The 19,234-nt window shown below is 39.9% G+C and overlaps 1 protein-coding gene and 1 pseudogene across 1 annotated transcript; one reads left to right on the forward strand and one right to left on the reverse strand.

Annotated features, from left to right (window-relative positions):
- Positions 1-366: 366 nt before the first annotated feature.
- Positions 367-998, forward strand: LOC147899965 (uncharacterized; annotated as a pseudogene).
- Positions 999-3,293: 2,295 nt separating this feature from the next.
- On the reverse strand, positions 3,294-4,908 carry LOC147899966 (uncharacterized). Its single transcript, XM_087377343.1, has 3 exons — positions 4,836-4,908; positions 4,395-4,661; positions 3,294-4,288 (listed from the first exon to the last, which is right to left on the reverse strand). The coding sequence occupies exons 2-3, from the start codon at positions 4,651-4,653 to the stop codon at positions 3,489-3,491; spliced, it is 1,059 nt and encodes a 352-aa protein (XP_087233469.1). The 5' UTR covers positions 4,654-4,661; positions 4,836-4,908; the 3' UTR covers positions 3,294-3,488.
- Between the last annotated feature and the right edge of the window lie 14,326 nt (positions 4,909-19,234).

The raw sequence follows: 19,234 nt of genomic DNA on the forward strand, positions 1-19,234 counted from the left end.
AAGAGCACTTCCAAAGGATATGGATGTCAATTGGCTACATGATGAAATGGAGTGAGTAGAGAGAGACGAGGGGATGTGTATCACAAGGGAACAATGGGAGTATGCTCGAGGATGCCTACCAAAGGTTGTTGTGTTTGATGTTTTGCATATGCTCTAAACTTTCTTTAATGATTTTGATTGCTTATTCCATGGTTCCTAGGTGAAGCAATAACATGCCAGGGAATACAGGCATTACCTGTCTACCCAATTGAAACTATGATGTGAGGGCATTCGTTTTCAAACACAACGGATTGATGAAAAGAGAAACACGTAAGGAGCACGTAAGATTGCGGCATCATTCCTAGCTTTAAGGGAAGCGATGGAACCATGGATGACTATTGTGGCATAATCCAAGAAATTTATAAGCTTGACTTTCGACACTTCTTTGTGTATGTTTTGAATGTCAAGTGGTTTAAGGATGTGGTGGAAAGAGGCACAAATGCAACAATTAGAAACCATGCAAATGAATTTGTTGTTATTGACTCCACAAAGTCTTGGCAAAGCACAAAGGACACACTAGTACTGTCGTAGCAATGTGAACAGATACTCTTTCACATATCTAACAATGCTCACTTATCGATGATAATTTCAATGCCATGGTTGGTTGTCTTTCAACCAATGGTGGACAATAACAGCTGGTGGTACATCATCCCTATTGCGTCACGTTCCAAAGTGATGTTAGAACATTTACTAATATGGAGCATATGGAGGATGATCATGGCAATGGAGGCGATGATGTTGGTGATACGGGAGAAGAGGTTGATCATGAGATAGAAGATACAAATGTTCAAGACATTACCCATGAGGATGAGGTTGAAATTGGTGAAGTGTTCTTTCATGAGTACAGCAACACTTCAAGTGGGATGAATTTATTTGTAGATCTTGACATTCAAAATAGGGATCTTGAAGTAGATAGTTTGGCGAGGGTAGATCTCATTGAGGATGAGATCGAACCCTAGCCCCCATTGTACACTGTACCTCATTTTATAATTCTAATTTATTTGGAATTTGCATCACTATTCAATAAATTGACTCATTCTCCTCAATTATTTTATATGTTGTCTCCCTCACCTCAAACTCACGTGTATATTGTGATTATGGCAAAATGATGTACATAATTTTTATTTTATAGAATAAGGTAATTCTACCATTTCTTAATAGAGAGGAATAGTATAGCCTCCCAAATTTGAAATGGGACTCTTTTTCCGCAGGTATGGACGCGTTTATACTCGCATTTATAAAACAATGTATCCGCGAGTATAAATGCGGTATATAACTGAGCTTATAAATGTGGTATATAACTGGGGATATAAACACCCCCGTAAGTCTACTTCTCCAGCAGCACCTATAGCTGGGCCTATCATTTTTCATGGTTAAGAACCACGGACATTGTGTTGTTGCAGTGAATGGGGATCTTGAAGTAAATAGTTTGGCAAGGGTAGATCTCATTAAGGCTGAGATCGAATCCTAGCCCCTCATTGTATCATTCTAAATTCTTCCAAAATTTTAAAACTATTCAATAAATTGTCTCATTCTCCTCAACTATTTTATATGTTGTCTCATTCTCCTCAACTCACTTCGTTTGTGTTTATGTGATTTTGGCAAAATGATATACACAATTGATATTTTTATCAAAAAATATATTTTAGACATTGCTTGACAGAGAGGAATAATGTTTAGCCTCCCAAATATGAAAGAGGGCTCTTTTTTCGCAAATATACATGCGTTTATTATCTTGGTTATAAACCAATTTAGCAGCGTATATAAATGCACAAAATAGTCGAGCTCATAAATGCGCTCTATAATCGCGCTAATAAACATGTCCATAATTCTTCTATTCCAAGTGCATAGATAGCCCGGCCCGTCATTTTTTACAGCTAAAAAGCTCAATTATGGAGGCATTGTGTTGTGTGGGTTGCACACTAGTATGTATGATGCATAAACATATACATACACTCCATGTAGATAAAGACAAACTCCCCCCTTGAGTTGCCGAACTAGTCGCCCCAGCCGGGTGTATCTCTTAAACTCAAGTTCCCCGTTTACTTTAGTTTCTAAACACCACAAGTCCCCCCTGCCTTATTTTTATAGATTACCCCCCAACTTGGGGGTGTGTGTGTGTGTAAAGATATATGTATGTATATATATAACCACTCGCACTTGCACATGTACATTATTTGTATATTGCGCATATAAACATATGAATACTCGTAGATATATTAATACATACATGTATTTGAATAGTGATGTCGATAAAGAGGTAGACAATGTACCCAAACATGCTACGAGAATCATGCGTTGTGTCAATGTCCTGCTTGTGCATCCTTTTTAATTCCTTCATACGCTTCTCTCTCTTGGTACCAATACTTGAAACAATAATTATAGTAACCCTTTTCAATTTGAGGGAAAGTGTCAACAATTATGATCAAGTGGCATCTTGTGCAAGGTAGAGCTCCATCATCATATTGACATGTTTTCTGTCACTTTGGTCATCATGTCTAACGATTGTACGAGCATTTTGGTAAATAAGATACGAGGCTTGATGTATCCTCCTTACACTTCAACTTGATTGATGGGAGAATCAAAGAAAGTCTAACCTTCGGAGCTTCTAGATTAATGAGGCAACATGAATGGAAAGTGTTTGATACAATGGAATCGTTTCCATTCAATTCGATGTGTAAGTTTGCACTATGATGATGTAACGAAACATGCTACAAGAATCATGCATTGTGTCAATGTCCTATTTGTGCATCCTTTTCAACTTCTTCGTACGCTTCTCTCTCATGGTACCAATAATTGAAACAATAATTATAGTAACCCTTTCCAATTTGAGGGAAAGTGTCAAGAATTACAATTTAATGGCATGATCTTGTGCAAGGTAAAGCTCCATCATCCTACTCACATGTTTTCTCTCAAATTGGTCATCATGGCTAATTATTGTATGAGCATTTTGGTAATTAAGGTACGAGGCTTTATGTATCCCTCCCTACACTTCAACTTGATTGATGGGAGAACCAAAGAAATTCTAACCTTCGGAGCTTCTAGATTCATGAGGCAACATGAATGGAGAGTGTTTGCTACAACGGAATCGTTTCGATACGTAAGTTTACACTATGATGATGTAACCGGATGTTGGCTCGATCCATCTTATTTACAGCTTAATTGCATTTAAACAAAGTAGAAGAATTCAAGTTAGATGCAGCCACTTAGACTAGAAAACCACATTGGTATCATGGCATCCTGCAAGCTTCATATAAAAGAGCAAGAGTTTCATAATATTGCATGTTGGATTTTGAATACATTACTACAAAATACAATACTGTTGATGGCTAGTAGGCCTTCCACGTGTGCTACGGGCAACAAAGATCCTTTGCAAAGGACAACATGCCATTATTATAGGTAACATCAAAGACTTTCATCACAACTTAAAAAACATCCAAATCGATGAGCTAGTACACCAATGTACACTCTTGGCCCTCTTGGATAGATCCTTGCTTGACCTCGGGGGGTTGATCCTGATCTTTTTGTAGCCCACGATGATCGGCGATGTCCGCTTTCTTCGTTCCATCACTTATGATGTCGACGGATGTATAATCGACACCAGCGTACATACCACTCAAAGCGTAGGTGAAGATGGTACCGGAACGGAGAGTGATTTCCATAGTTGCATCGTAGGGTAAGGTGATGTTTCCGGTGCGGGTTGTAGCTTGTATTGAAATCCACTCACCAGGGCCGAGGGTTCCGGATTGATCCCAACCTAGGGTGCGAGTCGTCTGAGAAGTGGTTTGGTAGCTTCCACTCACACTCAGTGCCCAACCGAATTCTCCTGTGACCTCTGCAATCTTGGGGATGCCGGCCTGGACGGAGACAGTAGCATGGTACTCTATACCCGCGGTGATGGACCACGAAGAGGATATGGTGACATCACGACTACCATGGAACCTCCATTGTTTTGAGTTAACCGTAGCGTTATTACGGTCCGTAAAAGAATCGAGTGTCACGGGTACGATTCCAGCGGTTGTAAGACCCAAGGTTGGGTAGCGAACGTTAATCATGCGAGAAGACGCTATGGGCCTGAGGAACATAATCCCCAAGGAATCGATATGATCTCCATGCCTACCCATTACACCCACACAGAGGCCGGATGCTACATCGATTGGATACTCCTGCTTTAAGTCCCAGGATGTCATGTGGTGGAAAAATTGTCTTCCCCTGTTGGTGTAAAATCTGATGCCCCCCGAACGCGTACCTACAATATCAATATCAGCGCACAACATAGGATTAGATAATTACTGCTCAGGCTTTCTTTCTTTGCATATTCGAAGCCCGAATCATGAATGTAGGTACGTAGATACCTGCGCCGTTGCCCCATAACGACAAACTCGTAATCAGCTCCCCATCCTCGAATGTGAACTCCTTGTATGATCCTTGATTAGGCGTGCCAAACGTTCTTGGCTCGCTGTCCGTCAGCCATATCCGGATTCCACCCAGGAACCATCCACCAGCCCACACTCCGATTCTTCTCAATAACTTGCCATTGGAGGCTCCATTGTAGCTGAAAGCACCTCCGCCCTGCCCGCCAATCACGTGAACAGGTGTTTGATGCAAAGACATATTGACGTCTCCTGCATATATAGGCATGACCACGCATGAGATCAGACGTACTGTTGCTTGCTCGCTTTTGCTCCAAGCAAATGAAATTAGAAGAGCGAATTAAAGAAAATGAAAGAAGAGCACCGGCCTGCAACTGAGAACTTAGAAAGAAACAGGCAGCTAGAGGCGGGCGAACTTACAACAGATGAAGGCGAGACTCTGGAGCTTGCTAGTGTGTATGTATATATAGAGAGAGAGCGTAGAAGAGCGCTTAGAAGTTAGCACGGCAGCAAATTGCAGCACATGCTAATTTGCTCCGGTCCTAGCTGCGGCCCACTGAGTCCCGACGACTCACGAGCAAGGTTGACGCGCACTAGTACGAGTCACGATAGAAAAGGCATGCAATCTCGTCGCCCAGTTGCGTCGCGAGTCTATACAACCGCACAGGCAAGGAATCAAGTGACAAGGAGATAATAAGCTGCCAGGCTCAGGCTCCAAGGAGATAAGCTTCAACTTCAACACACATTTTTGTGTCGGGTTATTGCTTTCATTTTTCTGTTTTGCGCGAGAAAAGGCATGCAATCTCGTCGCCCAATTGCGTCGCGATTCTCTACAACCTTGTCTTGATCGATCAGGGCTGAGGGCATCAGGCTCTATAATATAGGAAATTGCACAATGCAGTACTGGCTCTATAATATAGGAAATTGCACAATGCAGTACTGAATGCAGGCTGCCAGCTATAGGCTCAGGCTCCAAGGAGATAAGCTGTTCTCCGTGATCGATCAGGGCCAGGCTCTATAATATACGAGTATCATGAACCATCTACGACGAGTTAGAGACCCCCTACGGATTTTAATGGTATTTTATTTCAAATATTAAGTTTGCAAGTTTTATTTATAAATAACGATATTGGAAGGAATCTCTCTCTTTCTCTCTCTCTACACACACACACAAATACGTATCTATGCATTTGCACACATGCAATGAACATACACACGCAAGCACTCACCTCACACATATGGTTTTTTACTAATATTGGTAGAGACCATATATAGGTGAGAAATATGGTTTAACTTGATTCATGTCAACACAATTCACCTTGTTGGGAAATAGAATGGTGGTTGCAAGGTGGGGGAGTCCACCTTTGTGCCACTCCGGGCAGAGTGGGACACAAGGGACACACCAAAATACAAAGGATAGGAGAGACCGAGTAGTGCCAGGCAGTCATACCTCGTTTGAGGTATTTCAATGAATGACATCATGATAAGTGGCACGTGCCGAGCACGTGCCACCTCAACTCTGCAGAATGTCATGCCAACTGGATAGTCCATATCATACCTCTAATGAGGTATTTAGTCCACATAGGATGCCACCTATGTTGGGCATGTGGGAGAAGGGTTGCCAGCTAGATACCTCGATCGAGGTTTTGAGTCCACATGGAATGCCACTGAGGACACCCGAGCCTAGGTGTGAGCATGTAAAAAAGTACAATACTTTCAATGATAAAGATAAGATATACTACAATTTCAAAGGATTTACAGAATATGCGAACAAGCCAAGCTTTGTCCCTCCAGATGTGGATGATTTTAATGGATTCAAGTATAGAAGTGACATCTTATCAGGAGTGGATGAGTTCATTGATACCGAGAAAGATAAAGAATTCAAAAGCAATGCTTGCTCTGGAGTGGATGAATTCATGCATATTGAGAAAGGAAAAGACATCAAAAGTGTTGTCTCTTTAGAATTAGATGATTGCAATGCAATCATCTATAGAGGTGACATCTTATCAATATGGATGAGTTCAGTGGTACTGTGTGAAGGCAAAAGATTTCAGAAGCGATGTCTTATGTGGAGAAATTCACGCACATCGAGAAGGATAAAGAGATCATCGGTGTTGTCTCCTAAAACTTGGATGATTTCAATGCACTTAACTATAGAAGTGATATCTTGTCAGGAGTGGATGAGTTAATTGGTACCAATAAATTAAAAGGTTTCAAAAGTGATATCTCATATGGAGTGGATGAATTCATACACATTGTCAAGGAGCACAAAGAGTTCGAAAGTGTTGGCAACTTCACTTAAGGATGAGAAACCATCCGACCAATAAGGACCTTGAGCTCTTAGAGCATCTATCAAACATGGACGACATGGATATTGACTTAAAAGGTTCGAAGATTGCTTCAAAGAGAAGAATGAAATTAACAAAGGACTATTTGGCATTGACTTTGACAGTGATAAGATCAACGATGCAACATCCCATGAAAACATGGGGATAAATAAATTCGACGGGGAGAAATGTACAAATTCAAAAAGGATGTACAGAAGAAACCAACAAAAGTCTATTCGTTATTTGACTTTGATTGTAATAAGATGAAGGATGAAACATCCCATGAAAATAAAGTGACAAATAAATTTGACAGGGAGAAGTGTACAACTGTACATAAGAAACGGACATACATATGCATGAAAAGAAAGCGAGTCTAGGCAAATGTAGAAAAGCAACCAAAGAGAATAAGAGTAATGAATGAGGATGTTATGCTAAAAGCAATGTGATCTACATGTTGCAAGCGAGATTCTATGCATTCCATTAACTCACTTGACATCAAGGAATGTAGAGAACAGGTGTGGCAAAGAAGAGGGAGCAAAAGAAATGAATACCTACTCACGAGGCTCTCTTGCTTTTTGGTAAATGACATGAAAAAGAAAAAATTTCAGACAACCGATAAAGCCTCGTATAAACGAAAAAAGTATTTGCAATAATGCATATCATATTACTACATGATTATCACATGGCACATACTAGGATTTGACTAACAAAACAAAGTATGGAGTAAATTTTAACATTCATGGAAACACAGGAAGGCCCAAAACAAGAGCATCAATGGTCTTGGCAACATCAATTTTAAAAGACTACATTCACGAAAATGATTTACCTCAACCCCATCTACCTGAAATGCATCTTTCGATGGGTTTGACAAAAAAAAAAGTATTTAAGTCTATTGAAGAAACATAGAGGCAAAGAGGGCATGCTATGACATCTTTTCACAATTTGTATACTCTTTGGAAGAAGAGCTTTGTACATGTTAAAATCCTAAAAAGGCAAAAAATGTCAAAGTGCAGTGATTGTGATGATCTAAAGTGAGCACTTGAGAGTGCAACGTCTCTAGAACAACGAGAATCATAATTAAAAAAAGATAATTTCATCTTTCATCATGGACTTGTTCATCATTCCAGACTAAAAAATGCATTTTGGAAGGAGCAAGCTATTTTTCATCCAAATGAGTACATGTGTGTTATTGTAGATGGTATGGATCAGAACACAACAACATTACCTCGATTCAGTAATACTCCATCTAAGCTACAAGGAAAATACTTTTTGAAGACACATCTATGTGGAGTGTTAGTGCATTGATTTAAGTTTTTGCAGACATATGGATTGATTCCTTGCATCTATATGATAGCAATCAAGTTGGAACGTCAGTTATGAAGGCAATTCATAGTGTACATGCAAAAAAGGGTCACCTACCACCAACAAATTTGAGAATGTAGGCAAACAATTGCGGATGAGAGGATAAGAATGCACTCTTTTTTGCATTTTTCTCAATGCTAATCGCCCATCAAATTCAATGAGATTGAAGTTGGGTTTTTGTTGGTTGGACACACACATGAGGATATCGATCAAGTTTTTAGCACAATCTCAAGAGAGCTAAAACCACGCTAAAACACAAGGACATGGAGACGATGGATGACTTGATAAGGAAATGTGGGAGGCAAGTTGGTGGCTGCAAGGAAGGTACAATATGCTCTATGGTTGAAAGGATGTATGATTGGAAGAGCTTTATTCTACCTTTCATAAAAAAAGGTGGTGTGCCCTGATTGGTCATAGCACTCCACAATACTTTTGCTTTTTCTTAAAGGATCAAAAACCAATGATGCAGTGGCAACATTATACTCATGGTACAACATGGAAACCTGAAGAACCTTACTCTCTCTTAACTTCACTTTCAAGCAAAGAAATGCATCCAGTATGAGCTCCTATAAAAGAATTCAACGAGAAATCTAAAGGTGAAATAGAAGGCTTAAAATCTTGTATTACATAGAAAGAGAAATGCTTCATAGATTTCCTAATTTTGGAAGCCCTCTTGGAAGGAATGTTAAATTACATGGCGCAACGGAATAGAAACTGAACAAACAATAAAGAGTACACAGCAAACTGGAGATGAACAAAATTTTCCTTCAATACTAATGTAGTACAAATGATGGCTCTCTCCACCCATGCACTCCCATAGTGGAGCTTAGATGGCGATCTAGACAGATACTAGGTGAAGAGCTATTAGCTAGAAGATCTCTGCTGGAAGATCTGATCTGGTGAAATGGATTGGGTGGGTTGCCTCTTTATAGCTATGAGGGCGGTAGTCGAATCAACATAGTGGGTGGAACTGACCAGTTAACCTAGTCAGTGAAGCTGACTAGTCAACCTAGTCAATGGAACTGACTAGTCGTCCATGGAATATCTAGGGAATATTTCCTATACCATCGCCTCGGGGGCTCTCACCCCCAAACCCCCACTAGGGGGGCTGCTGGCCCCCTGGGACCCCCAAGCTGGGGGCCAACTGCCCCCAGGCCCCAGCAAGAACAAGGGGCTCCCACACAATCACCTTTCTACCATCGATTGTCTCATTGATAGACCTCATCTAACATGCAAGTCAGGATCCATCCAGTGTCCTAGGCTCACACATGGCTTCTCCTCATATGGAGGCCTTACAACTTGAGCACCTTGGACCAGTGGTGGTTACCAGGAGGGTGGGGCATTGAGCATATCTAACAAGGAACACAGTGCTATTGTATTTAAGAAGACCTATCAATTGATAAAGGATGTTGAGAAAATGTGAATAGATGATGATAAGGCAAAAAAACCTTTATTTTGGCCAAATGTTTGTAACGACCTACGCACACCGTTTCATGTCTTTGAAAATGAGTTTAATTCGCTACTCCCTCGTCCATATTGTGGACCGAGGAAGAGAGAGTTTATGCCAAAAGTAGACATAGACATCCATTGTTTTGTTTCAGTTCAACCATCAGAAGATGAGAATGAGAATGTTAAGTTCTGGGTTGCAAAAGTGGTGGACATGAGCATGGATGACCAGGGAAAAGCTGCAACATTTACAACACTATGGTATGAGTCAAGGGGCAGGAAGGAGAACCAGGATAACAATACACTGTATATTGGTTTTTTCAAAAAATGAATGGGTCCCAAACCATGAAGCAGTTTCAGAGCTTTCCACAAAGACAATCATAGTATCTTGGAAATCAAAGACAAAGAAAACAAGGAAGCACATGGGATATGATGTAGAAGAAAAAATAAGAATACCGCTACTAATTATTTCGCACATTATGGAGTTTTTGAAGATGCTTGCTAAGGGGGAAGTAGAAGGATATAGCGCAAATGAAGAATGCCCATGACAATACTATTCAAGCATCAATAAAGACTCGAGATGACAGTGTATAGACGAGAAAGCAACAAGTGACGATGAATTGGACATTCAAACAAACAAGTGTCAGAATTGCCCATTTGTACTTAACACATTTGTCAAGGCGGAATTGAGTTATTGAAAAGGCTGCATGTTAGACTCTTTTGTACAAAGACCCATCGAGAGCAATATTTCTTGTAAACATATGACAATGTCAAATTGCAAGCATAGCTATTACTATTTTTGGAGCACATTTAAAGAATCTTCCATGTCTCTTGTCTATTAAAACTTTAAATTTTTTGGGACTTCAAGAGTGTTACAATTTTCTACATCAAATTTTAAGTGCATTCTTTTGTATTAAATTATATTTAGTCTTTATTTTGAAAGTGTTTTTTGATGGATTTAGACTAATAACTCATGATTTAGGATTGTTAAAAACAAGAAGTACAAAAGTAGGATTTAATCGAAGTTTCTGCATTATTAGTGCACCATTATAGAGACAGATTGTGAGATTTATTATGTGGAAATGACAGTGCCAAACGTGAACTTTTGATTCTCGAATGGGATTTTCATAAAGTAAAATTTTCATTTGGGAAGGAATTTTGGGATTAGTCCAAGCGTAGACATATGAGTACAAAATTAATGAAATAAGTGTTTTTTGTAAATTTGTTTTCTTAGTGGGTAATTTTGAATTTCCCTCCATCAAGATATTTAACTATTCCGTTAGGGTCCTTTTGACCTCTACTAGTCTCTATTGTATATCTTCAACCATACTAGTTTTAACAATCAACAAACTCTGGAAGTTCTCACTCTTCTCACTAATATATGCATGTTATTGTTGTAGTTCTCCCATCATCAACATATTGATTGTTTCTCTCGCTTGGGCCTTCTTTTGTTGTTGTAGCAATTGATTCTTCTACTGAGTTAACCCTACCTTTTCATTTGTAAGTTTATCAATTTGATTCCGCAATCTTGTCACCTTAATATGCATATTCTTTGTAAATTTCTCCTCCATGTAGCTCTTATTCATCTATCTTTCTATTTCTAATTCTTATAGTAACATCTGTTCATGATGAGATTTTAGCCTTTGCTATTGATGAAATGTGACTTACTGCACAATCCACCTCTTGCTCAAAAATTGCTTCAGGTACCCTTGATACTGAAGGAATACTCAAAAAATTCACCTTATGAAGATTCAAAATTGGAATTTGGTGATGCTGCACTTCTTCTCTTCCTGGTGATGGTATTAATATAAACTCTTGACACTTGAATGGCTCCTCTTGTACCATTCCCATAGTTTTCTCTTCACTTGGATTGGGATTTTATTTGTCATTCCCTTGCTTTAACACTAGTTTGGTAATAGGACATAAAAGTGTCTTGAGATACTTCTATGTCCTATTAAGTGACCAACTTTGTAGAATTTTGACGACAATACTAGAAGCATTTTTGGCATTCTATCTTTTTCATCATATCATACAAGACTTGAAATTTAAGGAAACATTTATCGTATTGCAAAATTCTTCACCCTCTATGAGAATTAATCAAAATTTTGTAGTCAAAATTTACACCCAAAAAAATCACATTTCAACCAATAAAATCCCCTTTTCATGGTGATGTGAATTCCTTGCATCTGAGTACCCCCTTCATAATGTTTTTGGACCCTTGGATCAAATTATGGTTGTTGAGATCCAAGAGTACAAATTAATCCAAAATTTGTAAGGTTTTTCCAAAAATTAGAATATGACAATTGGAATGCCTAAGCTTCAGTTTCTTGGAAAAGTTTGCGAAAAAGATAGCAAAATGAATGGTTGAATGTCCAAATTCATCGACCGAGCATCGCTCAACAGACCACCCGCTTCTTCTTGATTTTACCTACAACATCCACTACTTCTTTTTGTGAGCTAACTAACCCATGTCTTTGTCCCAATGCCAGCAACATTCCCTTACCTGGTTGAGAGGCTTAGTGGGCAAGAATGGGCAGCAAAGCAACACGGAAGCTAGAGGAGTGATTTTCAGTACAAAGGGGGGACTATCAAAGCATTTCAGCCTAATAGATTGACGTTTCTAGTTCTATTTGATTGAGATGCAAAGCTATAAAAGGTACATTAGGAAGATTTATAATATTTTATATAATAATTTTGTGGAAATCATGGCATAGTAATAAATGAGTCTTGCTCTTGTTCTAGCTGAAGTTGTTGCAGTGGAAGGTCTCCATGAGCTACACCAATCAATACCACAGGATGAGGATCTTACATTGGCTGCAATGTTGGAAAAAATTCAATGAACATAGGAAAAACAAAATACACCCTGCGCTATCCGATGTATATCATCTATTAGAGCTTTTTGTAGTAGCATACTTCCACTCCAAAAATAGTAGTTCATTGAGGTGCATTATCACTATGTGTGGGAGAAGGTTTTACTAGGTCTTATTAATCTAGTTTATGTCAACACAGAGGATCAGGTAGCTGACATATTCACGAAGGCATTGGGCGCAGAGAAGCTGCGCAAGTTCAGAGACCTGCTTGGTGTGCAGGAATTGGGATTGAGCTCGAGGGGGAGTGTTGAGATATCGAGCTCCACTCGTGATATGCCAAGGTGACCGTTGTGCATTTATGTCACCGACTTGTTAGCTGCAGATGCGGTTGGTACACCGCCCATGAATAATAGCTGGATGACAGCTATCCTTATGTACTCTAGCTCATGGCTCAGTTAGTATGCCACCTTAGTTAGCTGAGTTTGGTTTGAGACCCACGTATAGGGTTCTTCTATTTCTTTGTACTAGAGTTCTTTTGGATTTCACAACTAAGAAGAGGAAAACTGTTTTCAGCCTCCACCTTTGTGTGTATTCCCCATCGTGTATGTGAGAAAGCCGCAAGTGAGACTCCTTTGTTCTCTCCGACTATCTTCACATTGGCCTCCTAGTCCTAAAGGACAGAGGGCTAATTAGATGAACTTTGGGGATAACACCTTCCCAATATCAATGGCCCTGCATCCCAATCTGTTTGCAACTTGGGGATGATCTCCTAAAAGAGCTGCCTTCACCACATTTTTGACCTATAGGCTAGTTCCAAATGTTAATATACCCATAGCAAGGCCCATACTAGTAAGATAGTTAGACCCAAGCCCAAGACCCAAGCCCACCGCGTATGCCAGCTCCAAGTCCCATAAGCCCAAGATGATCCATTTCAATCCCTATGAGGATGAAAATCTTTTATAATCGACCGGCCCAAGGGCTATAGCCCACTTTTGCACCATGCAATTATCCCAAGCACCTCCGCCCTCGCCACAGATGGTACTCTCAGTAATGAGGCGATGAGGTTCCTTGTGCAAGCACTAGGAAAGGGGAAGTACTGCCAGTAGTCATGGAAAGGGATACTAATTCCTCATGCAGTTGGATCTCTAACCTCATCACACAAAGTTGTTAGGTGATGGCGATCCGATCTCCCACATCAAAAGGTTTGATCAGATCTATGAAACCTTTGGAGACATTGGTGACTTTGACAAATTGAACACGTTTGGGTTTAGCCCTAGTGGGGCAAGGTAGGCCAATGGTATACATCCCTAGGGCTTGAAGAAAAGATCAATTGAGAGACTCTACAGAATGCCTTGATAGTGGTATTTTCTCCCACAATCCCAAAGTAGGGCCCGATCAACCAGTTGTATGAAGCTAACCGAAAAGAGCACAAAACTCTTTGGGAATATATCACCAGGATCAAACATCTAAATGCCTATTGTGAACCACACAAGAGGATGATCAACGAGCATCTACTACCTCAATTCTTCATGAGATTAAGGGATTCTAAGATGCATAATCATCTATTCACCCTAAATTCACATCCTTTGAGCCATGTAGCAAGACAGACATGCTCCTGGATGATAACATCAAGGATAAATCCTAGCTCGAGAAGTCATTGGTTGCTCCCGTAGTAGTATCACATTTTGGTAAACACATCAGTTCTGTCGACGGAAAGGAAGCCACCAAGTGACCAAGGCCACAAACATTGACAAGGTATCCACAGACCTATTGAATCGAGTATCCCAACAACTCAAGGGTGGGATGGGCACGGAAGGACCAAGTAATGTGCATTTGTTTCCATGGTGGGACAATGTGTGGTATGGGATATGCAAAGGCAACCACCCAATGAATGAGTGTGCGCATTGTGCTAGGTGGGTAAATCATGAAACTTCATAATACCATTACTCTAAGACAATGCCCCCACCCATCTACCAACAATGGCAACCACTATCGTTACTACTAGCACCACCTAATATTTAGAGTCAAGGACAATTAGCCTTACAAGCAGCCCCTCAAGCCAATGAAAGGCCAATATGAGGTAAAAAATCTCCTTTTTCCACCACCAATTCATGGACCACAACCAACACCACCCTAGATCACTCCCATAAACTAGGTAAAGATCGAGGAGACACCAAGCGAGTGTGAGGACCCCGAGAATGTGTTAGCAACAAGTCGTCTACCTACGAGAGTCCTACATATCAAACCAACTATAATAGCCATTATGTGATGTAGGACAAGCTATACATTTAGGTGTATCAAAATGCAAGACTGCAATGCAATGAACCAGGGACATGAATGACGTGAATCGTAGGCCGACCATCTAGTGTTATACTTGCGAAGGTCCGCACCGCTCTAGTGAGTGTCCATACAAAACCATTTTGAAGGTCCTCACTACTCTAGTGAGTGTCCATAAAAAAACATTTCCAAGGTCCACACCACTCTAGTGAGTGTCCATAGTGACACCACTCTTGTATGGGTAGTCCCTAAGCAAGTGTTCATACTTCTCATGGATGGTGGAGTGGGTGTCAATATCATCACAAAGAAGTGTTGGGAAAAATGTGGAAAAACTAAGATGAAATGCACCAACTTGAATGTTAAATCAGCCGATGGTGCGATAGCCTAGCTAGAGGTAGTTCTAAAGGATCTAAAGATCAAAACCTTCAGTATCACCTACCGAGTTTGGTTCATGGTGATGGATTTCCATGGGCAACTAGATGGCTATGACATTATCCTAGGAAGACCCTTCATGCATGTCGTAGGCCTAGTATATGATTGGGCCTCTAATTGGATTTATCTATACAAGGATGAGCAGATTGTGAGGGTCGACCTACAAACTTTGAAGGAACATCCTACGACTGGCAATCTATTTGCCACTAAGTTAGATACAACTCAGAGGACCACCCACATGAATGTGCTCCAAGCCTACAATGAAGAAGATAAAGGTGGGGATCGGGCTGAGCATTGGTACGCTCCACTAACAGAGCCTGAGTTCTCCCAAAATTGGATGCATGTCTTCGCGACCATAGATGTAGTCAAAAATATGGGAACCTAGATGGTGGCCCCTGATCCTAAGGGGCTGGGCATGGTGGTACACCTTAATATGATAAATGTCTTAAGGGCCACCATAGAAGATCAAGGGGTAAACAAAGTCAAAGCACAAACCTTCATAAGATGAGGTATGTGGGTGCCATTATAGAACATCATGAATTCTCATCAAACTAGGAAGCCCAATTGAATAAGCTTAAAGACCCCCTAGGTTCCCTTCAAGTAGAGGAGCCCCCCCTATAGAAATCCCTCCCAAGAGAATAAACCACCCCGCAAGACCAAGGCTTCAACACACTAAGACATTATGCAAGGGGGGGGAAATGGTCTCAGAAGCACATAAAATGACAAGGATGAGGAAGAGATTGACGTGCATCACGTTCCCAAACACATTAAAGCCTATATGGTACATGACCATAGGATACTCATGATAGAATAGGCTAATATGTCTATTGAGCACGGAGACCAAAATGGGTATGATGGTTCCGCAAAGGTCAAGGACGTACACCTGGCTGGATCAAGAGAGGACCTAAGCCGATTTACATAGTTGACGACCTAGCTTCCGAGCAAGAATAGGTCTTGCTTGCCTTGCTACATGAATTTCAAGATTGTTTTGCCGAGAAGTACACGGGCATAAAGGGCATGCCACCAGAGGTAGTTCAACACACCATCCCTATGATGGACAACATTAGACTAGTACGGCAACAACCCTACTCCATGAACCTAAAGTATGTGATCGAGGGGGGTGCACCACTAAGAGATTATATGTATCACGTGTGTTCAAGGGGTATTTTAAAAACCCCTCAAATATAATTTTCCCTAAATAAAAACACCCCTATTTACTTATGAACTAAGTGAGTTTTTTATAAATTTCTATTTGAAACCCCCTCTTGTTATTGTAATCCTTTTAAATTTTTTAAAAACTTGAATATATATAACCCTCCTTTTGAATGCACATGGTACACTACATGTTTCTGAGGTGAACCCCCCAAATATGCGATGATCGTCCGAGAGGGGATTAAAAAGCAAATCAATGTTGAGTTCATATATGAGATCAAGCATATAGATTGGGTTTCTCCCATCGTTATAGTGCTAAAAAAGAATGGCAAGGTTAGAGTATGTGTTGATCTCAAGAAGGTAAATGTAGCGACCCGTAAAGGTCCCATTAACCACTTCCTTTCACACAGCACCTCTTGGAAAGAGTCGTAGGCAAAGAAGCTTATGGGAGTTAGCAAGCTAAGGGTGTCCACTTCTGAACCACTTGTGGGTGAGTGTGACACCCCCTCGAGTGAAAATACAAAGGTTTTGCTTCGGTGTGAAATACCACGATCGAGGTATCATCTCCAATGAAATTCACACACGAGGACAACCGAGCCAAGCCAATACCTCAATCGAGGTCCTAGACTTTCTTTCACCGAACCGAGCCTATACCTCGATCGAGGTATAATGGTAAGCCACCTATACCTCGATCTCACCTCGATCGAGGTATTGTGGCAAGTCCTCATACCTTGATCGAGGTATCGTGGATAGATGACATCGGTCATGTCAAATACCACGATCGAGGTATGTGGCATCCGACATGGCAGATGACATACCTCGATCGAGGTACTGTGGCAAGTCCACATACCTCGATCGTGGTATGCTAGACCGATGACTTGGCCGCATGTCAAATACCACGATCGAGGTATGTGGCATCCGACATGAACTATGCTAACAGCTGACATACCTCGATCGCGGTATCGTGGCAGGTCTATACCTCGATCGAGGTATGCTGGATCGATGTGTATGTGGCATGTCAAATACCACAATCCAAGTATGTGGCATCCGACATCTACTGTGCTGGCAGCTGAGATACCTCGATCGAGGTATCGTGGCATGTCTATACCTCGATCGAGGTATGATGGACCGATGTGTATGTGGCATGTGAAATACCATGATCGAGGTATATGGCATCGCAAGTGGTATGCTGGACCGACGATGTATGTTGCATGTCCAATACCACGATCGAGGTACGTGGCATTCCAATACCTCGATCGTGGTATTGAGATCCTAAATTTTTGTATATAAAGAGAGGGACCCCCTCATTCTTCAAACCTCGATCGAGCTCCTCCTCATCGAAATTGACGGAATTGCGGGAGCGACGGACAACGACGGAGCGACGAAGATGGACGGAGCGGCAGATTCCAGGTAAGGTTCCTTTAATGTAGCTTTTTTTTTTGCGAAAATTTATTTAAATTTTAGTTTATAGGAATATCTAATTTAATTATAAAATATTTCAAAATTTTAAATGCATTTTAAAGTTTTTTAAATTATTTTTTTAATTACGTAAGTTTTTATTTAAAATGTGAAAATGTATATATTTTGTTTTTTTTAATCATGTATTAAAAAAAGAGAGATTAAAGTAGTTTTTATGTTATTTTTCAAGTTAGTGCTTTTTTTATTTAAATAAAAAAATGTTTAAATTTTATTTTTAAAAATCTTCTTTTTAAAAGAAAGAAAATAAGAGTTTAAGATAGCTTTTATATTATTTAAGTTAGTGAAGTTTTCATTTAAATGTCAAAACGTATATATTTTGTTTTTTAAAATCATCTATTAAGAAAAAAAGAGACTAAAGTAGTTTTTATGTTATTTTTTAAATTAGTGAAGTTTTGAATTAAATATAAAAACGTTTAAATTTTATTTTTAGAAATCATCTATTAAGAAAAAGAAAATAAGAGTTTAAAGTAGCTTTTATATTATTTTTCAAGTTAGTGAAGTTTTTATTTAAATGTCAAAACATATATATTTTGTTTTTTAAAATCATCTATTTCGTTTATTTTAAAAAAGAGATTAAAGTAGTTTTTATATTATTTTTCAAATTAGGGAAGTGTAGCATCTTTAACACAAAGTTTGAAATTTCTTTGAAAATGAAATAAGACCAAGGATGTTGTACATCTAAATCCCTTTTTCAATAACACCGTTAAATAACTATTGTGTGTGCATCTTCCATTGAAGAGTGGAGCAACTTAGAGCATGTAGGGAGTGCATGTGTTGCATTTGCAACATAGCACTGTTGTAAGCATAGCCACACATTCGGCCCATCTACCATTAGGTGCATAGGATGATCCCAACGACATCCTACCTCATCAAGGAGTACATGACTAAGTGTAATCAATCAAACAAATAGGATGATTTGAACAACACATTCGCCTACACATCATTTTCAAATCATATGGTGTGAGAGGTTGATGCAAGGAGAGGGTAGATCATGTGGCTAGCAATCCCTTTAGGTGGCATGTGAAACTATAGAAATAGGGAACTAGGGAAGGTTGTAGATCTATGTATGGATATAGTTACATAGACAAATACAAAGACTTATGTGATTCCATGAAACCTTGTCATGAGCTTTTGCAAAAATTCAATCAAAATTGGCTAGCTAAAAGTTTTCATTATGCAAATAGATTATTAAGTCCCATTGAATAGAATATTAATTTTCATTACCCAAATAGAATATTAATTTCCATGTGTTTTTTTGTGCATGCGCCAACCAGCACACAGGTTCTAGCACCACTGTTCATATGTAGATAGCGATTTTGAGAGCTGAGATGAGGGCACTGCAGGATGCTAGGGCACCCCCTCACTTAGTCGCGAGTCATTGATGCTCTAGGTCAATTAGACACAATTGAGGACATTTTGGATACCTTTCAGGCACAGGCTCGGTGGTCATGGCTTGGATTGGAGAGCCATTCGAGAGTTGTTTGAGCATGAGTCACAGGCCTTAGTTGATATGTTTTGGGATGGTCACATTGAGGCG

This window comes from Dipteris shenzhenensis, chromosome 7 (assembly GCF_047967505.1).
Source record: "Dipteris shenzhenensis isolate YYH24624 ecotype China chromosome 7, Dip_SZ_1.0, whole genome shotgun sequence".
Classification (NCBI taxonomy): domain Eukaryota; kingdom Viridiplantae; phylum Streptophyta; class Polypodiopsida; order Gleicheniales; family Dipteridaceae; genus Dipteris; species Dipteris shenzhenensis.